The sequence below is a fragment of the Pectinophora gossypiella genome, chromosome 27 (genome assembly GCF_024362695.1).
Source record: "Pectinophora gossypiella chromosome 27, ilPecGoss1.1, whole genome shotgun sequence".
NCBI classification, from domain to species: domain Eukaryota; kingdom Metazoa; phylum Arthropoda; class Insecta; order Lepidoptera; family Gelechiidae; genus Pectinophora; species Pectinophora gossypiella.
This window is the reverse complement of record NC_065430.1, coordinates 3,055,498-3,079,298: the sequence shown is the minus strand read 5'-3', so window position 1 is coordinate 3,079,298 and position 23,801 is coordinate 3,055,498. Positions and strand designations below refer to the sequence as shown.

At 41.1% G+C, this 23,801-nt stretch overlaps 1 protein-coding gene across 1 annotated transcript in view; it reads left to right on the top strand.

The window, feature by feature from the left end:
• Positions 1 to 23,801, top strand: part of LOC126379031 (protein slit) — a 158,586-nt gene that overhangs the window by 112,576 nt on the left and 22,209 nt on the right. Inside the window, exons 6-19 of the mRNA XM_050027619.1 lie at positions 8,834 to 8,977; positions 9,265 to 9,426; positions 11,440 to 11,510; positions 12,871 to 13,015; positions 14,134 to 14,277; positions 14,889 to 14,960; positions 15,205 to 15,276; positions 16,073 to 16,144; positions 16,530 to 16,693; positions 18,867 to 19,017; positions 19,435 to 19,526; positions 20,311 to 20,437; positions 21,262 to 21,333; positions 21,854 to 22,014. Of these exons, the coding sequence (XP_049883576.1) occupies positions 8,834 to 8,977; positions 9,265 to 9,426; positions 11,440 to 11,510; positions 12,871 to 13,015; positions 14,134 to 14,277; positions 14,889 to 14,960; positions 15,205 to 15,276; positions 16,073 to 16,144; positions 16,530 to 16,693; positions 18,867 to 19,017; positions 19,435 to 19,526; positions 20,311 to 20,437; positions 21,262 to 21,333; positions 21,854 to 22,014 (1,649 nt within the window). The remainder of the gene's footprint in view (positions 1 to 8,833; positions 8,978 to 9,264; positions 9,427 to 11,439; positions 11,511 to 12,870; positions 13,016 to 14,133; positions 14,278 to 14,888; positions 14,961 to 15,204; positions 15,277 to 16,072; positions 16,145 to 16,529; positions 16,694 to 18,866; positions 19,018 to 19,434; positions 19,527 to 20,310; positions 20,438 to 21,261; positions 21,334 to 21,853; positions 22,015 to 23,801) is intronic.

Sequence of the window (23,801 nt, the reverse complement as noted above, 5' to 3'; positions counted from 1 at the left end):
GAAATCGGGGCCATTATCATAATTAAAACACGTAGGAATATGAGACTCCCGGTGTTGTAAAAAACTTGAAACGGCCTAATGTGGTGACAAAACGTGAGGACACAGTGAGTGCGGTTTGTCGTAGTGAGTTTGGTGCGAGTTCAGATGGTTCCGAACATTCCGATATCAAATACATAAACAAGCGGCAAAGAAAGAGGGTAGACAGATATGTCTGCCCGTAGAAAATTATGGATCTACCTACTCCACTCCAATCTCATCAGTCATCCCGTGATCATGGCACTTGCAACAGTGTCGAAATATCGGGAGTTTCATATTCCTCCTTTAACCGCGGTAAGAACCCGTTATTATGTGTTTTAATTTCATGAAATGGTCATATTTCATGAAATAGCCAACTTAACTTGACCATATCGTTGAAACGTCGACGTTTAATGATATTTCCATCAACGTTTGGTCATATCGTTAAAGTAGGCGATGTCCATGCTATGTGGTGTAATAAAAATGCGAATCATCATCAGCCCATTAACGTCCCCACTGCTGGGGCACGGGCCTTCCCTATGGATGGATAGGGATATCGGGCCTTAACCCACCACGCGGGCCCAGTGCGGATTGGTGGTTATTAACGACTGCTAATGCAGCCGGGACCAACGGCTTAACGTGCCTTCCGAAGCACGGAGGAGCTCGAGATGAAAACTTTTTATTTTTTGTGGTCACCCATCCTATGACCGGCCTTTGCGAAAGTTGCTTAACTCAACAATCGCAGACCGAGCGCGTTTACCGCTGCGCCACCGAGCTCCTCAAAAATGCGAATAATCGATTAATTTCTTAGGTTCAAAATTATGTACCTATTCGATATGGAAAATTGTACAATTACATGGATTATAATATCAATCAAGTTTTAAATATAATCGACACCAGCGCCACTACCGGTGGATAATGTTACTAATTTTACGATATGATTGCCAACGTTTGGCCATATCATGAAGTAATCATGCATTTAGTTGCTCATATCGTTAATCGTTTTGTGTTCATTGATCTGGTTTAGGACGTAATATACGATCCCGACGACCCGATTACTCTAGCCATAGAGGCAGCCAATCAGCTCGCGACACCAAACACTTCAGAACCCCGATACCGACCCCGCCGGCGTGGTTGACGATTTCCCTCATTCAGCGCTTATCGCTATCGACTCACTAGGGTCGATTAATCCTTTCAAATATTCTTCCTCTCAGACGACGCCCTGAGCCGAGGGTCGCGCTCAACTGGGCACCCTCAGGCCTGTTGTCTTAAACGTTGTACCGGGTGAGAGCCTTCAGCGCTCTCCATTTGTCCGGCCAAGTAGTTAATGCCATCTGCGGCAAATCTACAATAAGTCACGTTAAAAAAAAATGATCTGGCCAAACTACATCATGATGTGGCAAACGTGTGATATTCTATTTCATGAAATATGACCATTTCATGAAATGATCAATTCTAAGATCTGCATGGCCACGACACATACATAAAATCACACCTATTTCCTACCGGGTAAGAGTGCTCCCCATTTGTCCGGCCAAGTAGTTAATCCCATTTGCGGCAAATATACAACAAGTCACGCGATATTAATTATCTATGATCTATACTTGTCAAATTAAAGAAAGAAAGAAACATTTATTACTTCCGGACATCACAGACACAGACAGACAGGTACATTACATTTAACACAGGACAGAAACCACACGGAAGTTATAAGTACACAGACAAAAAAAAAATCCAAAACAAAAAGAAAAACAAACCAAAATCATAAAAACAATAATAATAAAACTAAGTATTCTAAATGCAACGCACTGACGGCCCGATCATCTGCGGTGGAGTCCGGAATAAAAGGACCTCGCTCAGCAGAAGTCGCGGCGTGAGCCACGACGCTGGTATTCTGCGGGCCCTGCCGAGTGAGGCCACGGACAAATTACGGTTGTTAGTGTTCAATAATTTAACAGTTCAAAAATAACCTCAAAGTAATACTTCAGTCACCACAATATAGGTCGAGTCAGTATTTGTAGACAGTCAATATTGATCGAGTGAAATTACAACGATTTTACACATCTTCTATCTTCTAAATATATAAAAGGAGAAACTGACTGACTGACATATCAACGCACAGCCTAAACGGCTAAACGTAGGCACTTGAAATTTGGAAAGGACGTAGCTTAGGTACCGTAGAGGTGCACTAAGAAAGGAATTCTCGAAATTCCCACGGGAACGAAAAATCCTTTTGTATGAAAAATCTAAACCACTTAAGTTAGACGCTTGAAATTTGGCATGCAGGTACCTTAGTAAACTTAAAGCTTAGTTGCAACAGGATATCGCAAAATTCCCACGGGAACGGGAGTTAGCAGGAAAACACATTTGTATGAAAAACGGGAATTAGCGGGAAAATCCTTTTGTATGAAAAATCTAAACCACTTAAGTTAGACGCTTGAAATTTGGCATGCAGGTACCTTAGTAAACTTAAAGCACACTATTAAAAAATAAAAACAACAGTCCGCGCGCTGCCTTCACGATTCAAGTCTGAAACTATCTTCGAGGGGGTGAGGTAAACCCAACTCAGCCGCTGGTGGGGAGCGGAGAGTTGCCGTTCTATAGTAGTATTATTCCTTAATCTGTACTTATACTTACCACACTCCGGACACTTCATACAAAACGCCTCGTTTTATACAGACACTACACATTGACGTTATCGTACACGCGCATCTGTGTGTGTGACGTCTGACGCCATACGATTGAAGACTAAAGTAAGACCGAGGGGGTGAGGTAAACCTAGCTCAGCCGCTGGTGGGGAGCGGAGAGTTGCCGGTTTATACGTAGTGTTATTCCTTATTCTACGCTTATAGCCGTACCATTTCACATTAACTTTTTTGACAAATTGAACTGTAAGTCTCACTAAATGTCAAATATGTTAGTGCGACAGAGTCCTAAAGAGTACATTATATTGCTCATGACTGTATGTAGCACGGATGATGTCGCGGTTTCCAAAGAGAGTTTAGCTAATGAGATTTTAATTGGTTCCACTTCGGTCATTAGTCAAACTCAACAATTAAGAAATTAGATAGTCACTGTGGTTCTGTGGTATACCGGCTCAGTATCGGCGTCCGAAGGACGTAATATACGATCCCGACGACCCGATTACTCTAGCCATAGAGGCGGCCAATCAGCTCGCGACACCAAACACTTCAGGACCCCGATACCGACCCCGCCGTCGTCGACGATTTCCATCTATCAGCGCTTATCGCTATCGACCCACTAGGATCTATTAATTCTTTCAAATATTCTTCCTCTCAGACGACGCCCTGAGCCGAGGTTCGCGCCCAACTGGGCACCCTCAGGCCTGTTGTTTTTAATGTTGTACCGGGTAAGAGCCTTCAGCACTCCCCATTTGTCCGGCCAAGTAGTTAATGCCATCTGCGGCAAATTTACAATAAGTCACGTCAAAAAAAAAAAGGGGTCCGAAACCGTAATACGAAAGACACTTAGTCGACGAACGCAATATCGAATGAATTCGTAAACGACAGTCTGTAGTTCGAATGGTTGCTTAATCGACGAACGGAATATCGAATGAACATTTCAACGACACATTGCAGTGCGAATGGTTGCTAAGTCGACTAACTGAATATCGAATGAACTACAAATCGAACTACTATCGGCCGATATCACGCTTTTTCGATTTCATGCGATTTTTAACATTAAATAAAGATTTTTCAATACATATAAAATTCCATGTTGTTATAAAATATTTAAACCATAAATTGAATGAGATTACAATAAAACCAACCTATTTAGTTTCTATTCCACAAATGAGTATTTTTATTTATACGTAACGTAACGTAAAAAGTAAACCAACGAAAAAAGAAGAATACAGAGTATAAGAAAAATTACATTCATTTTCTACATAATAATATAATATAGTATGTAAACGATCCGATTTTGCCAACAAAAAAAAAAACAATTTCATATTTCTACATAATAGATAGGTATCAATTCCAAAACAAAATTTTCGTTTTTTAAAGTGGCAAATGTAAGCCAATCCACTCATTAATTCAATGAGTGTATCGGACTTGCACCAATGAGTTATTATATCTTAAGTGCAGTTTCCACTAACACAGTTGGCTCGATTATAGACTCTCACCTAACGTTGGTCTAACAGAAAGCTCGGTGACGCGTGGGAACTTAGTTGATCTTGCGATGGATGTACATCTGAATACTCCAAATGGGATAAAGTTTTTTTTTTACGTGACTTATTGTAACTTATTGTAGAATAGCAATGGCAAAACAAGCTTTCCATAACAAAGGGTGCATATTCAAGGCTAGGATTGCCAAATCTATCAGAAAAAGATGTGTCAAAACCTTCGTATGGAGTATAGCCCTCTATGGATGTGAAACTTGGACACTGACACAGAAGGACAGAGAGAGACTCGAGGCCTTTGAAATGTGGTGTTGGAGGAGGATGGAAAGAATAAGTTGGACAGAAAGGGTTACAAATGAGGAAGTGCTAGTAAGAGTAAGGGAAAAGAGACAAATACTGAGAATTATTGAGGACAGAAGAGGCAAGATGATTGGACACCTAATAAGACACGACGAATTCATTAAAAACATCATAGAAGGAAAGCTAGAAGGAAAGAGAGGAAGGGGAAGACCAAGAAGAGCTTACATGGAACAGATTAAAGAAAAGGTTAACGTCGTGTCTTATAGGGAAGTCAAGGAATTGGCCTTTGATAGACTGGAATGGAAAATGCTACACCGACAAGAGCGTGGCTCTTAAATTGATGATGATGATGATTGTAGCTTTGTTTTAAGTTTACGCGGTTATTATCATAATTAAAGCACATAATAACGGGTTCTTACCGCGTTTAAATGGGGATATGAGACTCCCGATATTACGACACTGTTGCAAGTGCCATGATCACTGGATGACACTTGCAACAGTGTCGAAATATCGGGAGTCTCATATCCCCATTTAAACGCGGTAAGAACCCGTTATTATGTGCTTTAATTATTGTAGCTTTGCCCCAGATAGCATTAACAACTTGGCCGGACAAATGGGGAGCGCTGAAAGCTCTCACCCGGGATAAAGTGGTGAGCTTAAATGTTATGTAAAACACAATTTCCTCCAGGAAACCTTCAGGTGACGTGGCTTTTTAAAGTTTTCTTTATTGAAATTTGGCATCCATGACGTAATATCCATTACAAGTTATTAGAATCGCGGCGTGCCACAAGATGGCGCCTGCACTTACTCTGATGACTTGAATTAATTAACGTTTAGTGCTAAATTAGCCTGAAAGGACCTCGTTAGATGCTGAGTGCCTTCGAAATGGGTCAGGAGGTAGTTCATGATATTGTATTTACCTGGTTACTTACAATGCCGGCGCTAGGGCGGTGCGTGATGAGCCACCGCATCGGTAGCCGAATTAGAGGGGTCGATTCCCGGTGGCTACATATTACAAAAATTACTTTGTGGTTCCTAGTTTGGTTAGGACGTTACTGGCTGAACCAGATGATCATACACACCCTGTATTATCGTCTTTTACACCACATCTCTCTCTTATTACACTGTGGAGTACCAACCCCATCAACCCTGGTGTCAGGGTTACTATTGAGCCGCCAAAGGCTCCTGACATGGCTCATGAAACGACTACTTACGGTAAGTAGTAACCGGGACCAACAGCTTAACGTGCCTTCAAAGCACGGATCATCTTACTTTCGGACAATCTTACTTCCGTAGTCCAGTGGTTGAGCGTTGCGCTCACGATCCGGAGGCCCCGGGTTCGAATCCCGGTGAGAACATATCACAAAAATCAGTTTGTGATCCATAGTTTGGTTGGTTAGGACATTACAGGCTGATCACCTGATTGTCCGAAAGTAAGATGATCCGTGCTTCGGAAGGCACGTTAAGCCGTTGGTCCCGGTTACTACTTACTGATGTAAATAAGTAGTCGTTACCATGAGCCATGTCAGGGGCCTTTGGCGGCTCAATAGTAACCGTGACAGGGGTGATGAGGTTGGTACTCCACCTCACAACCCACACGATAGAAGAAGATAGAGGTCGCCAAAATCAACCAAGACTGGTTCACCCTGGCCGCAAATTACCTTTATCGGGTTAGATTGCGGCCACATAAACTCATACCAGGTGGCCGTGAACAACATTTTTCAAAGATCTTCCTCTTCTTCTATCGTGTGGGTTGTGAGGTGAATTACAGTTACAGCCGCAAATAAATAATTTTGAATTTCGAATTATTTTTTTTGCATCGCCGTCTGCATTGGTCGAGAAAACTGTGTTAGTGAAAACTGCACTTTATAATTTAGAAATCATATGTTTCATAGAAAATTGATATTACGTGGTTTCCTGGATTTGTGTCATTTCGCGGGGGTGGGTGCTACTTCAGTAGGTCGGAATGAGATGGGGGTTGAGTTCGGATAGGAATCCAGGCTGACAGGGTATAACATAGAACCCTTGCCCAGGGATACAGGCGAATACCTCAACGGTTGCAGAGGCGGAGATGGGAGCCATCGTAACGGCAATGCAGGACGGAATGGGCGAGTCACAGGGACTGTAACCAGGAACCTAACAGAGGGCGGCAGTAACTGTCAGTACTATTCAGAGGCGGAAGACAGTGCAGCTTTGAAATAGACTACTCTGGGCGCCATCCCACTCGCGTCAGAGTACTGCGAGGTGGAAGGCAAGAGGGAAACCACTGCTCTAATTTTCCCTAAAAATGTAGCATGGAGAATGCGACCGACAAGAGCGTGGCTCTTTAATTAATGATGATGATGAAAGTACATTTCAATTTGACAATCTATTCCGTACGCCATAGAAGTCGGCATTCAATTGGAGCTGGTCAAATATTCATAGAGACCGATAGCCGGCCAATTTTGATAGCCATACTGCGATAGGTTAACGTGGATACGACGTTGACTGGTTTTGTGGCAGAGTTTAAAGAAAGATATAAAAAAATGTACGATCTCGTGTCGGGATTACACCTCTTACTCTTATCGTGTGGGTTGTGAGGTGGAGTACCAACCTCATCAACCCTGGTGTCAGGGTTATTATTGAGTCGCCAAAGGCCCCTGACATGGCTCATGTAACGGCAACTTACTTACATCGGTAAGTTGTAACCGGGACCAACGGCTCAACGTGCCTTCCGTAGCACGGATCATCTTACTTTTATAAATATATAAACAGTGTAAAAAGATAAGAGAGAAATGTTGTGTGAAATACGATAATACAGGGTGTTAGTGACATCGTAACGAAAACTTTGAGGGCTGCTTCAGCTGATAATTCTGAGTTAATATCAAGTGGAACTTTTTGTCGCAAAAGTATGAAACTAAAAATAATTAAAAAAATACTAATATTTTCATGAATTTTCCGACAGGAAATTCTACTTGATATCAACACTGAATCATAGTCTGAATCATCCCCCTCAGTATTTATTAGTTCCTGTGTTACTAACACCCATACCTACTTGTATGTACTTGTACGGTGTGTAAGTGACATCGTAATGAATACTGAGAGGAATGATTCAGCTCATAATTCTGAGTTAATATCAAGTGGAATTTTCCATCGCAAAGGTATAGAATTGAAAATAATTTAAAAAAACTAAAAAAAAAACATGAATCATCCCCCTGAGTATTCGTTACAATGTCACTAACACCTGTATATTAATTCAGACTTACAAAACCGTAGGTATTCACTGTTTTAGAGCTCAATACGGGATTCGAAACAGATTATTAATTGAAAAATACACTTCTCGTGTATATCCACACTATTCATTCGCCTCTAGCTCGGAGGGCTGATCATAAAATTTTAATATTTCATACATCCCTCCATAGCACCGTCGTACACTAGTCTGGGGCCCGGAAACTCGCGGGTTTACCTCCTGTGAACATAGACGGAAGCGGGTCTCCTCATTTGTAACCCTACATGGAACAGATTAAAGAAAAGGTTAACGTCGTGTCTTATAGGGCAGTCAAGGAATTGGCCTTTGATAGACTGGAATGGAAAATGCTACGCCGACAAGAGCGTGGCTCTTAAATTGTTGAAGATGATGACTACTGAAATAGACTTTATGAGTTTGAACTTTATGAATTTGGATCACACGCCCGCTCTCCGCGACAGCTTAAGCGGTTAACCCTCCGCGTGTTTCGTAGCCCCGCCTCATAGCGTCGCGTGCCAAACGCGAACCAGGCTCGACTCTTCTACAATGCTCTACAATACTCCACAAAACGAATTCTGAACGACGTTAATTAAAAAAACACTGGAAACTTTGATTTATGATTGGACTTGGCTAATGTATCGCGTTCGTATTTCAATTACCTTTTTGGAACCATGGATTGGGACTATTTGGGACCACGATTCTGAGTTGATATCAAGTGGAATTTTCCGTCGCAAAATTCATGTTATTTTTCCTTTTTCCAAAAAATCCTCTTGATATCTATTCAGAATCATGGTCTGGAAGTCTGAATTATCCCTCAAAGTTCGTGTCACTAACACCCTCTATTTTTGAATAAGTAATTATGAACCGGCGTGCGTGTATGAAGCGATTGATTAATGTGGAGGAAGCAAGAGAAGTGTGTCAGGATCGAAGCAAATGGAATTCTATAGTCTCTGCTTACCCCGGTGGGAAATAGGCGTGACTTTATGTACGTAACTTAATACACTTTGAATCGTCAATTTTACATAACGAACGTCTCATCCGCCCAAAACTACTGCAGCTTCTCACAACCTGTATAGCCGGGGAAAAGAAGCTGCGAGAAAAACTTCAGCAAGAAAAACCAAGAATTCTAATTGTATTTCTTCTGTTCGCAGAGACTTGAGTCGTAATGAGCTGACTGCAATATCACGGCGTACCTTCCGCGGTCTATCTACCCTGAAGAGTCTGCACCTCGATGGAAACCAGCTCAAATGTGTGGACGAGAAGGCTCTCGAGCATTTGAAGAGCTTGGAAGTTTTGTAAGTATCATTATATTTCCAGAGAAATATTAAACTTAAACCTAGCTCAGCCGCTTGTGGGGAGCGGAGAGTTGCCGTACGTTGTATTTAAAATACTCCTTATTACAGTCATGAGCAAAATCATGTACCCACTTTAGAACCCTGTCGCACTATCACATTTCACATTTGATGAGACTTACGGTTTAATTTGTCCAAAAAGTTAATGTGACATGGTTTCTAAGTGTATACATATTAGCACTCGTGACCGTACATGGCTGTTGGACTGACGTTTCTTTGCCTCGTTCCAGGACCTTGAACAACAACAATCTGACGTATCTGTCGGTGGAGCCTGCGGCGGTGACGCGTCTGCACACGCTGCGGTTGACAGACAACCCGCTGGTGTGCGACTGTCGCGTCGCGCGGCTCGCGAGCGCCGTGCGCGCCGCTGGGATCCTAGGAGTCGGTGCCAGGTACGAATGAGGGTTATTATTATTATTGCGTATGGCAGACAAAAATAAAATATCTCGCGTGGATCATATATCCAGCTGAAGCTCCCCTAACCAAGTCTCTGCCGCATCCGTCACACAATGCAGCTAAGGTCCGTATGGCGATTCACACTATGGAAAATAGTGATGATGATTAGTTACGCTTGTGTGCTGGATTCAAAAAGTAAAATGTAACTGATTTGACTAGTTGGACCCCTACGTCATAAAAACGGTCAAACGTCGTACTTATTATTACTTAATTCATAAATAAAAATCTAAAATAAGTCGAAAAGTAAAATGAGATGGATTTTTGATGATCTTAGACTGACTTTTATTTCCAGATTAGCATTTTATAATTTATCTTTGACCCGGTCAAATACCCTCTTTGAAATGCGCGGGAAATATTTTAATAACGAACAGTTGTGTTGACTTCATTTTCGAGATCGTTTTCTGTCACTTTTAGGTCTGTCTTTATTCAGTAATCAGTATTTCATATTTTTTCTATGACCTAGAAAACTACCCAAACTCCAAAGAAAACTTTCGTTTTACGTTTCTTAAAAAGTATCTCATTTGACTAGGTTGTCAGAAGCATATTCCCGCCCCCTTCCATTTGACATTTGACATTGACAAGGACAGACGAAGCGACCGCCATATGGGTTTTTGGCGGGAAACGGGAACGGGACAGTTGCTTTCTTCATTGAATAATCTAAATAATTAATACGAAGTGGTGTTTTGTGGTTAATGATCGCATTAAGTTAGTTGGAAGACATTCGCGAGTGTTATTATATCGGAGTATTCAATAAACAAAGTGTATCTGCCTATTTTCGCTTCGTGCCAGGAAGCCGCTTCATAACTCGAAAGTTTATGCGGACTTTTGAGTTAATTCGTTTGGGGTTCGGAGTAGGAGTCTACTCCGAGGGTGGGGGCTTAGGTTTCATCATCATCACCTTTCATCATTTCATTATTCATCAAGAAAAAAATACGTAAGACATGGCTGTATGGGCATAGTTCCCTTTGCCTTACCCTTCGGAGAAAACCAAAACAAAAAAAAAAGTGACCGCCATATTTAAAAAGAAACACTCACTCTTTCTTTCGATTCCCGCGCGAACGACGCAACTACCTCGCGTCGATTATTATAGAAAAAAAACCCAAAAACCTGTGAAAACCTAAATAAATGCATTCTCGACGATTATAAGTGTTTATGGAGTGAAAACAATATTGGATTGTTCATTAGCAAGACAAACTGTAAGTTTTTCCGAATTTCTTCCACTGTCGCAACCACCCTCCATTATATTTTATACTTACTTACTTACAGCTAATTTATTTTTATCAATGTTAAATAATTAAAACGATAATATTTCGTATAACATGAACACGTTTCACGCTATGCTGACCGCCATCGGCCCACTACGGTCGATTATTTCTTTCAAAATATAACTTAGACGACGCCCTAAACCAAAATTGCCCATTTGTCCATTTGTTGTTACTTACTTAACGCTATTTGAAGCAAATCTATAAGACAAAAAAAACCGATACGCCTGTATTTAATTCAGCTGCGTACCGCCCAAATCCCCTAATAGTTGCTCTGAATATCTAGATCCCGCTTAGGGACGGAAAATGAGGTATTACAAAGTATTAAATCGAAAATACATGAATTATTTTACAAGACATAGCTAGGACACGACTCTGAAAGGTACCTATTGGCCAAGATTCCTGCAGATACCTCCTAATTTTATTTTAAGTTGTACCCGTCATTTTCTTATCCGTCGAAAAGGAAAGGGACGAATGATTGATAACTGTTAATTTTAAAATTAATGAGTTTAAGGCCCTGCGCAGACGACATACTATCCGTGACGCACTTTTTAGTCTGTGAAAAATAACCTATGCAATTATATGCAGTAACGCACACGACGCGCGAAAAGTCCGGCGCGTAACAACACGTAACAGCACCACGGAATAACTTATACCTAGCATAACTTTGGTGTGGTTTGGTTTCAGATGTCAAGCCCCTGCAGCTTTGAGGGGGGGTCTGCTGACAGATTTGGAGCCGCACGAGCTTATATGCAGCGGTAAGTGGTTATTCATTCTTAGCTCCAATCATTATCCGGAGGTTCTGGCTTCGAATCTCTCTGGGGATATCATATCACTAATTTATACATTGTTTTAAGTTTACGCGGTTATTATCATAATTAAAACACATAATAACGGGTTCTTACCCAGTTTAAAATAGGGATCTAGGGACAGTGTCGAATTATCGGGAGTCTCATATCCCTATTTTAAACGTGGTAAGAACCAGTTATTATGTGTTTCATTCATCACTAATTTAAGAGCCACGCTCTTGTCGGTGTAGCATTCTCCACGCTACTTTTTAGGGAAAATTAGGCAGTGGTTTCCCACTTGCCTTCCGCCCCGCAGTACCTTGGTTGCCGGGCAGAAATTGCTATTTATCAATAAGGCCGTCGATTGTGCTTCTCTTGTCACTTTTTTAATTGTTTTTAGTAGTCGTATGCAATAAAGCATTTCTGTATTGTATTGTACTCTGACGCGAGTGGGGTTAATACAGGGTGTTAGTGACATCGTAACGAAAACTTTGAGGGATGATTCTGGGTTGATATCAAGTGGAATTTTCCGTTGCAAAAATACGGAACGGAAAATAAAATAAAAAAAACACAAATTTTCATGAATTTTCCAACAGGGAATTCCATTTGATATCAACTCAGAATCATGGTCTGAATCATCCCCCTGAGTATTCTTTACGATGTCACTAACATTCTGTATAATGTCATTGGATATAATCTACGTATGATATTATGAAGTTTTTTTTTTCCTGGCTATATCTGCAATCAGTATCTTTTTTTTTTTTCTTTTTTTTTGTTTACTATGAGCAGATTTGGTATAAGTGAATTGAATTTCAACAATACACTTATACGATATTATTAAGTAGGTAAGTTTTCATTATTCTTATTTTATTTTTTAACATAATCTTTACTATTTTTTCTTTTTTTAAGCTATTGTAGTGCCCTTACAGGGTTCCTGTTTGTACTTTCTTTTATTTTTAAGACCTTTGTAAAACATCAGGAATGCAATAAATATCTTATCTTATCTTATTGTAAGATACAAGAACGGCCTCTGTGGTCCGGTGGTTGAGTGGTGGACTCACGATCCCGGTTCTAATCCCAGCGGGGAGATATCACAGAAATCACTGTGGTCCCTGGTTAGTTAGAACATAGCAGGCTGATCACAAATCCGAAAGAAAGCTGGTCCGTGCTTCGGAAGGCACGTTAAGCCAACGTCCCGTAAAGTAAGTGGTCGTTACATGACCCATGTCAGGGGCCTTCGGCGGCTCAACAATAACGCTAACCCAGGGTTGATGGGGCTGGTAATCCACCTCACAACCCACACGATAGAAGAACATTCCACTATTTCCAGGGCCAACGACTGCGATCCAGGCGGAGTGTTCTGCGGAGCCTCGCTGCCCACCCCCGTGCCGCTGCACGCCCGAGGGTACGGTGGACTGCCGGGAGAAGCTGCTCACAGAACTACCCGCTTCCATACCGCATCGCGCCACTGAGATGTGAGTTGTTACCAACCATAGTCCATGGTATAAGATAACCATAGTCCATTACTTACGGATACACACACACGCACACAATACGCTTAATAATATATTACTAATAACCTCCCCACGTAACACACACATAACATATTACTTCACTTACATAACATAAACAGCCTATATACGTGCCACTGCTGGGCACAGGCCTCCCCTCAATCAGAGGGGGTATGGAGCATACTCCACCACGCTGCTCCACTGCGGGTTGGTGGAGGTGTTTTTACGGCTAATAGCCGCTTATTACTTCACTTATTAATTCTAATCTAATCTTTTATAATTTGTATTACGTTCAATGTTCCTTAAGAACTCTGAACTTAATTGCCTTGTAAAAATAAAGTACTTAACTAACATTAAGCGGTAAAATATGTTGTATAATTAAGAAGGGCTATGGAGGAGTGGATCCTGTTGTCACAGGTGTTTTTGCACTTACTAGCAGGCTCCAACCCTGATTATTGTTAATTAAGGTTATTGTAAACGAAATAAACTTTATTTTATTATTTTTATTATTTATCTTTATATATTTATAATTCTCTCCGAAGAGGTTCAAGTCGCACGGGCCGTAGCCAAGTGCTTTTATTGTTTTAGCGATAAAAACTTCCTGACGATGCGGCATGTATTTAGAATTACTGCTTTTTGAAGAAGTGTGAGTGTGGATATTATTATAAGAAATCTCGATATAAAATCGATAGAAAAATTTACGTCCTTGGAATGTAATGGTAAACTTGTGGTAACACTTACGTAAAGAGTTAGCCATGGTATAAGAAAACCAGGTATGCTCTATCCTATGACAAGCCGCCATTGCTAGCCCATTGATGACGTAAGTGTTACCATTCAATTGGTATCTCCAACATTCCAAGGACGTAAATTTTATTATTGAAAATTAATTGAATTACTGACTAATGTATTTAATTACTTTTACTTAGTAATAGTGGACCTATGGCGAAAAGCGCTGAATGAGGGAGAAATCGTCGACCACGCCGGCGGGGTCCGTAGTCCGTATATCATCATCAGGCCTCATCTTATCCAGATGATTTATTGGCTTTTAAAATATAGCTACATGACTATCTATCTCTTTCCAGCCGCCTAGAACAGAACGAGATAACGGAGGTCGGCGCGGGCGCATTCGCCAGCGTGAAGCGGGTCGCGCGCATCGACCTCTCGAACAACAAGATTGTGAAGTTAGCCGCAGACGCGTTTGGCGGGCTCACGCACCTCACTTCACTGTGAGTAATGAAGGACTTTCCAGACATAATCAGTATAAGTTCCCCAAAAACTATACAGGGTGTTAGTGATATCGTAACGAAAACTTTGAGGGATGATTCAGACCATAATTCTCAATATTCAATATTCTTTATTTTCATACTATGATGGTGTACAAGTTTGTAAGTTACTAATGAGTTTCACATCACAGACCCTTTCGGGCACAACAAAATAGAAGTTTAACCCTTTCACGGACAGAGACCATGGGTCATTGGTGGTTCATAATAGGTAGTATGACACCTTGGAATCGGAACGTCCGTAGACGTTCTGTCCTTGAAAGTGTTAAAAGAGAAGAAAGCTTTTCAAATAGTAACATCAGTATTAAGGTATTCACTAGTGCTGTAGTAAGCTCTTTTATTTTTTAATAAAGATTTTGTCACTTTTTTCTTCTTTTAATTCTGAGTTGAGATATCAAGTAGGTAGAATTTTCCGTCGCAAAAGTATGTAATTGAAAAAATAATTGTTTCTGTAATTCTGAGGCGATATCAAGTGTAATTTCCTGATGGAAAATTCACAAGTTGTCAATTTTAGTGGTCAAAGTAGAATGATGATTTTGACATTGTTTTTTTTTCAGGGTCCTGTATGGAAACAAAATCAAGGATTTGCCCTCTGGGATATTTCATGGGCTGGCGTCGTTGCAACTACTGTAAGTAAAAAAAAATGTGTGTGAGAGCGTGTGTGTGTGTGTGTGTGTGAGAGAGAGAGAGAGAGCGTGTGTGTATGTGCATGTGGGTGTATGTGAGAGAAAATGTGTGTGTGAGAGGGTGTATGTGCGTGTGGGTGTATGTGAGGGAAGGTGTGTGTGTGTGTAAGGGTGTGTGATGTATTTGTGTGTGTCCGGGGTGTACTTATATGCTTCAAACATAATAATAACCTTCTCTCTCTTCCAGGTTACTGAACTCTAACGAAATAACCTGTGTCCGCAAAGACACGTTTCGGGATCTACAGAACCTGAAGTTATTGTAAGTAAATAAATATTAATCTGTTATTTCCTTACAAATAAAGGACTGTCTCACAAAAAGATTTCGACAACGCCCCAGACAGATCTAAAACTAACGAAATCATTTTATTTTTCCTATTTAACTTATTTATGATTTTTAATCAAGAAAATCGTAATAACAACTGCGACATTTCATCACGTTTTTCTATGATGTCACAGTGTGCTTTTTCATACAAATTACATAGGTAGTAAATAGTAATTTCGTGTATTGACGTTTAGTAAAAAGTAGATAGATAGATAGAATCTTTATTTAGATTTAAGACGTTACATAAATTAATAAGTAATTGATTTGACTAGTTGGAAACTAGCCTATTGCGGCGAACCCAACTAGTTGGCCACTTAGTTCCGATCGCGAGCAACAGATGGCGTCACCATTCAATAATGCAGTTCTGAAACGCGCTAAACGAGACACATACCGCCTGGCTGGAGTCGCTCACTGGGCCTCCCTCAACAGGGTGGGCCGGCGGTACCACCCCGGACAAGAGATTGGGCCTTCGGAGGCGCGAAACTCGCCCGCTGTGGCCCGCCCCCGTGCCCCGCCCGTTTTAGCGGGCGGTGAGAGCTACCGCACCAAAGGGGCCAAGCCCCGAGGGTGCCTCCCCGACGTCCGCGAAGCAACTATCACTATCTCAAGTGGATCGTCGATCCCTAGTCACACTACCAACTTGTGGCTAACGGGGTACTATGCTCAGTTTGGTACCATGAAAACGTTCTTTGGCGGCAGCATAACCAAAAAGAATCTTTATTTGTTTTTCCAGGTCGCTCTATGACAATAACATCAGATCGCTACCAAATGGAACTTTCGACGCTTTGACTGGGATCCAAACGTTGTAAGTAACATCGTAATTAAAACACATAATAACGGGTTCTTACCGCGTTTAAATCATGAATATGAGACTCCCGATATTTCGACACTGTTGCAAGTGCCATGATCACGGGATGACTGATGAGATTGGAGTGGAGTAGGTAGATCCATAATTTATTATATTTATTTTCTGTTATTTTTTTTCGGGAGTCTCATATCCCTGATTTAAACGCTAGGTAACATAGTTACACTTTGAATCGTAATTTTTTACATAACGAACGTCTCATCCGCCTAAAACTACTGCAGCTTCTCACAACCTGTATAGCCCTTTTCTTCCCTTTCCTTTCATGGTAATGTACCTAATAAAGGCATTAATTATACCTGTGATATTATTAACTCTCCCTCCCCAGACATCTCGGTCGGAACCCATTCTCGTGCGACTGCTCGCTGCGCTGGCTGGCGGCGTACCTGCGCAAGAACCCCATAGAAACCTCCGGGGCCAAGTGTGAGGCCCCCAAGCGGATGAGCCGCAAGAGGATCGACGCCCTCCGAGAGGAAAACTTTAAGTGCAAACGTGAGTTTACTATGATTTTTTCTTTTTTTTGCTATAGTAGTAGTAACCGGGATCAAAGGCTTAACGTGTCTTCCGAAGCACGGACCGTCTTACTTTCGGATCAGGTGATCAGCCTGTTATGTTCTAACCAAACTAGAATCACAAAGGGATTTTTGTGATATGTCCCCACCGGGATTCGAATCCAGAACCTCCGGATCGTGAGCCCAACGTTTAACCACTGGACGACCGAGGCACGAGAACCAGTCTTGGTTGATTTTGACGAACCCTGACCAACGAAGGAGCTTTTAGAACCAGTTGCGAGCTCATTTTGAATCCTTATGCGGATATTCTTAGGATATTACTATTATGTATGATGTATTTTATTTATTGGCTTCTATGCTGTTCTGGGAGCAAATAAAAAACATAGAAAACGTTCAGCTGCTTGTCTTCCCGGGCATGTCGTAAAAACTGACAGAGGGATTGTGTCCTCTAACATGATGGACTAATGTTATGGGCGATAGGCTGATCCCTTATCACCATAAGGTTCATCATATCCAGCTTACGACATCGTATCAACAGTGGCTGCAAGTTGTCTTTGATTACTTGTGGCTCTGCCCACCCCATTAGGGATTACGGGCGTGAGTTTATGTATGTATGTATTTTATTTATTTCAATGCTTGTTTTGTATGTGTGTGTATAGTCTATTATTTATTATTATAGTTTTCTCAGTTTATGGTTAGGTATATTTTTAGTATATATTGGCCCCGATTCCTGGAGACACCGCCTAATTTTATTTTAAGTTATATCCGTCATTTTCATATCCGTCGAAAAGGAAAGGGACGGATGATTCACAGCTCTTAATTTTAGGAAGAATGAGTAAATGAATGAATAACCCGGGCGAATCAAAAGGTACCTCGCTGGTATGCAATCCGTTTGACGTGCTGTCTACTTAACTGTGACGGGTTATTGACGGATGTAAAATTTTTAGACGGTTGGTTTAGATTTGTGCTTAAAATTGACGTGTGTTCCATAAATTTTATGCTTGTCGATTACCCGTCCCTTTCCTTTTCGGCGGATAAGAAAATGACAGATATAACTTAAAATAAAATTAGATGGTATTTACAGGAATTAGCACCATTGAGTATTTATTAATATATGTACGTATAGTATAGAGTATTTATTATATTAACTTTAGTTTTACTTTTAGGTATTTTTTTTTTTGTTGAACCATCCCGCATCCAACTTATAAATGTCTTCCTTTTGTTGGTTGCCTGGAAGAAATTGCTCTAGAGCAATAACGCCGCCCAAATTGTACTGTATTCATGTGTTTTGTCTGATTGTTGAAATTTTAGTTCTGTGCAATAAAGTATATTTGATTTGATTTGAGCTTTGACGAAGCAGCGTCTGCTTAAGGAGTATTTTTGTTTAACAAAGTTGTCTGTTTACGCACCTATTACACGTCTGTTGTCAACAACATGTTGCCAGACGAATTAAGTGAGCGAAGAGAAACTAGAATCACTTAGAATGAAATTATATTTTAAATTTACAGCTAAACCTAACTAACCTAGGTGCGACTGAGTCCGAAGTTAGGACTACACTGAATTTTACTTAAAAACTATTTTACATTATGGCTAAATCGAGGTCACAATTTGGTGGCGTGATTGACGTCAGCGCATCGCGTTCGGGCGCTGGCTCAGCAGGCTGGCTGTTCCATTAATTACGCTGACTTGAACTCGTGGAACGACGCTGGTCACGGCGTATGGGTGTGAGCAGGCGGGCGAAGGTACCGGTTACGTAACAGGCGAACTGGCGCGTCACGTCTCCACTCAACAATTGATGCTCAACTAACGATGCTCTCTAAACAAACAAGCCTGTTGTACTACGTTGCCTTATGTGGCGGACCCAACTAGTTGGCCAGCTAGTTCCGCTCACAAGCAAAAGATGGCGCCACATTCAATAATGCAGTCTTCAACCAGTCGTGAAACGCGATATCGAAGTTTACACAGCGAGACGCATATATACAACTTCCGACGTAACACCGTTGGATCGTCGATCCCTAGTCACACTACCAACTTGTGGCTAGCGGGGTACTATGCTCTGTTCGGTACCACGGATACATCGGCCAACCCTTACATAATTATGTTGCGAGTTAATTTGTTGCCTAGCGTATAAGAGGTTTCACCTGCCCCCCCAGCCGGCGAGGAGCCCCCGAACGCATGCGGCGCGCTGGCGGCGTGCCCGGCGGCGTGCGCGTGCGAGTACGCGGCGCGCGCCGTCAGCGTCAGCTGCGCGCGCGCCGCGCTCGTGGACCTGCCAAGGGACCTGCCGCTCAACACGGACAGCTTGTGAGTGCGCCAGTGTTGTAATCGCATCACAGGAAGGACATTTACCAAAGTTTTATCGAACTTGGTCCAAATATCCACCACTAATGAGACTTAAATAACCAAATTGGTTACTCTAGCTAGGTCACCGACCGCAACCTAAAATATGCTGTCAAAAAAAAATATGGCTAAATCTTCTTCTATCGTGTGAGATGGATAACCAGCCTCATTAACCCTGGTGTCTGTGTTACTATTGAGCCGCCAAAGGCCCCTAACATGTCTCATGTAACGACTACTAACTAACATCAGTAAGTAGTAACCGGGACCAACGGCTTGACGTGCCTTCAGAAGCACGGATTTCGGTCAGCCTGTAATATTCTATAACCAAACCGACCCGCAAAGGCCCCTGACATGATTCTTGATTTGTTTTTTCTGTTCCAGAATAATGTCGGATAACAACCTTGGACAGATCAAGTCAGATGGACTCTTCGGCAGGTTACCAGACTTGAATAAACTGGACTTCAGAAACAACGGTAATTATTTTTTTGTTTGGGTTTCCCCTAAGGGCAAGGCAAAGGGAACTATGCCCATACAGCCATATCTTATGTTTTTTTTTCTTGATGATGATTAATGAAATGATGACAGGTGATGACGATGAGTGATAAAACCTAAGCCTTCGTAGCAGACTCCTACTCCGAACCCCAAACAAATTAACTCAAAAGTCGACATAAACTTTCAAGCTTTAAAGCATACCTGGTTTTCTACTATGGACAGATGTTAATTTTAAAATGAATGAGTGAATCAATGAATAACCCGGGCGAATCAAATAGGCATCTCGCTGATATACAACCTTTTGACGTGTGCTATCAACTTAATTCTGTCGACCTATTAGCCAACGTTAAATTTTGAGAAGGTGCCTAAAATTGACGTGTGTTCCATAAATTTTATGCCTGTCGATTATCCGTCCCTCGTCGTCGTGTGTATTGTGGGGTGGATTACCAACCTCATCAACCCTGGTGTCAGGGTTATTATTGAGTCGCCAAAGGCCCCTGACATGACTCGTGTAACCACTACTAACTACTAAATTACGTCTTCCGACTTTCGAAGCACAGATCATCTTACTTTTGGACAATCGGGTGATCAGAAATCAGAATCATTTATTCAACGTAATTATCATGGATAAACTTGTTGAAGGTCAATGTAACATTTTTGAATTTACGTCATTTCGCAAGGTGTTATGGCTGAGGAGAAGAAGCCTGTAATGTCCTGAAGAACCTGGAAGGTCCCTCATAAGCACCAACACATTAATGTTTCCAGGTATAACGGTGATAGAAGACAATGCATTCGACGGTGCTGCCAACATTCAGGAGTTACTGCTGGACGGGAACCTACTGCAGACTATCACGGACAAGATGTTCTTTGGTCTACACAGCCTCAATGTCTTGTAAGTAACAGCATCGCGCGTAATATACAGGTGTTAGTGACACCGTACTGAATACTGAGGGGAATGATTCAGCTCATGATTCTGAGTTGATATCAAGCGGAATTTTCCGTCGCAAAAGTATGGAAATGAAAATAATTCTTGGACAAGTTTCGCCCATTCTCCTTTTCATAAATTTTCCAATAGGAAATTCCACTTGATATCAACTCAGAATCATAGTCTAAACTATCCCCCTGAGTATTTGTTACGATGTCACTAACACCCATACCTACCTGTATGTACTTGTTCGGGGTGTAAGTGACATCGTAACGAATACTGAGGGGGATGGTTTCGCTTATTATTCTGAGTTAATATCAAGTGTAATTTTCCGTTACAAAAGTATGGAAATGAAAATAATTAAAAAATATATAAAAAAATCATGAATTATACGACGGAAAATTCCACTTGATATTAACTCGGAATAATGAGCTGAATCATCCCTCTGGGTATTTGTTACAATGTTATTTACACCCCATACGATGATTCTGACCATGATTCTGAGTTGATATCAAGTGGAATTTCCATTCGGAAAATTTATGAAAATATTTGTTTTTTTTTTAATTATTTTCAGTTCCATACTTTTGCGACGGAAAATTCCACTTGATGTCAACTCGGAATCATGGTCTGAATCATCCCTTAAAGTTTTCGTTACGATGTCACTAACACCCTGTATACTTAACTTTTTATATAGGTACTCCACACACGCCTACCCCTTTGGGGATTCAGGCATGATGTGTTGTTACTATGTCTTCACTGGATTGGGCTGACACTTCTTTCTTTGTTCCCAGGTCCTTGTCAAATAACAAGATCCGATGTATCACTCCTGGCGCCTTCGACCATCTGACCATGCTGTCTACACTGTAAGGAGCTGGTTACATGTATCAATTTTTCGTCAAACGTAACAAAAAAAACCGGTCAAGTGCGAGTCGGACTCGCACGGACGGCGGTTTATCATTTCAGAAATCAGAATCATTTATTCAACGTAATTATCATGGATAAACTTGTTGAAGGTCAAATGTAACATTTTTGAATTTACGTCATTTCGCAAGGTGTTATGGCTGAGGAGAAGAAATGACAAGAAACTGCAACAGCAACACATCTTTTAAAAACCAATGAGGGTATTTCTCGAGAATGTGGGCTCAACGGTGAAGGAAAACGTCGTGAGGAAACCCACATTCTCGAGAAATGCATTTTTGGTGGTATGACCTAACCTGTATTGGGCTGGTTTTCCCTTCGCGGGTTGGAAGGTCATGGCAGTCGCTTCTGTAAACAACCGGACCTGTCAAATGTTCAGGTTAGGTAAGCGGACCCTGTGGGAAACGGGATGAAGCTAGGGGGATGATATGGCCCGGTGCGTTTGCAATTTGTTTTACCCCCCAGGCGGCTGGAGGCCAACCCGCTGTCGTGCACGTGCCACCTCTCCTGGCTGGCGGCGTGGCTGCGCGCGCGCCGCCTAGCCCCCCTGGCCGCGTGCGGCGCGCCCGCCGCGCTGCACGGCGCCGGCCTGCACCACCTGGACCTGGCCGACTTCAAGTGCACCCGTGAGTTGCCTGGCGCATGTATACAGCGTGATAGTGACAGTCTCTGAGAAGTAGAACCATCCGATACACGTATATTGAAAAAGTCGACTTGTTCTCTTGTTACAAATAATATTTTTACTTACTCAGTGACCAAAATATAACTTTTTTTATTGATTTCTTTAATTTTTTTTTACTTATGTTTTTATTCGTATGTTTATGTCCTTTGTATATGTCGTTGTGCAATAAAGTATTACTGATTGATTGAAATATTCAGAAAATAGTCTATTGACGGCGACGTTTATAAACGTTGTCAAAATAAATAATTATATTTGAGTATTGCGTGACAGAACGTGTTCAACCGTCGTCGTCGTTAGATGTTGTTAGTTAAACTAAAAACATTATGTTAACCGCATGTGACGCAACGTCTATAAACGTTGACGTTGTTAGACGTTGTTCCTTTTACTAATGATTGTAATATAAAGGTTATGATAGAACGCTTATATACGTCGACGTTTAATAACGTTTGTGTCATATTTCACATTATTCTTGCTTATAACAAAATCTTAACGTCCTTGAGCGCCTCCTAATTTTGTATGGAATAATAATGTGTCATAATACATTTTTTTAAATAGCCGTAAAGTGTTAATTACATAAGAATTATACAATACAAATCAATCGTAAAATAAAATAATAATAAAACTCTAATTAAAAATGTCAAAGTTTAGTTTTTATAATCTAGAAATTCATTAATACTATAAAAGCAGTGTTCTAGCAACCATTTTGTCTAATTAACTTTAAAAGCAGCTTTGGTCATATTTGTAAATGCGGTGGGATGTTTATTATATATAACTATATTCATATTGAAGAGCCCGGTGGCGCAGCGGTAATCGCGCTTAGTCTGCGATTGTTGAAGTTAAGCAACTTTCGCAAAGGCCGGTCATAGGATGGGTGACCACAAAAAAAAAAGTTTTCATCTCGAGCTCCTCCGTGCTTCGGAAGGCACGTTAAACCGTTGGTCCCGGTTGCATTGGCAGTCGTTAATAACCATCAATCCGCACTGGGCCCGCGTGGTGGTTTAAGGCCCGATCTCCCTATCCATCCATAGGGAAGGCCCGTGCCCCAGCAGTGGAGACGTTTATGGGCTGGTGATGATGATATTCATATTAGATATATTCGTCTTGTAAATATATTCTGTTTAACTCTAAGATTATAATTAATTTTACTTGCTTTGAATAAAAACATAACAAATAGGATTATTTGCAAACAATAGTGATCGGCACAATTTAACTCATTTATGAATTTTAATCAAGATAAACGTAATAAGTCCGACATTTTCTTCAGTCAGTGTGTTTTGTCATACAAATTCCATTGTAATTTAGTGTTTTGACGTTTAGTAAAAAGTAACTGATTTGACTAGTTGGAAACAAGCCTATTGGCGAAAGTGTAATGTTGTTTGAGGTTTACGCGGTTATCATAATTAACACTTTCAAGGACAGAACGTCTAATGACGTTCCGATTCCAAGGTGTCATACTATCTATTATGAACCATCGATGTCCCATCTATTATGAACCATCGATGCCCCATCTATTATGAACCATCGATGCTCCATCTATTATGAACCATCTATGTCCCATCTATTATGAACTATCTATGTCCCATGGTCTCTGCCCGTGAAAGGGTTAAAAAATACCGGGTTTTTACCGCGTAGACTCCCCAGGGAGGTGGTGGGAGTCTCTTATAGAAAGAAAGAAAATATTTATTATTAGAGGACGCCACAGTAACAATACTTACACAAAATCACAATTAT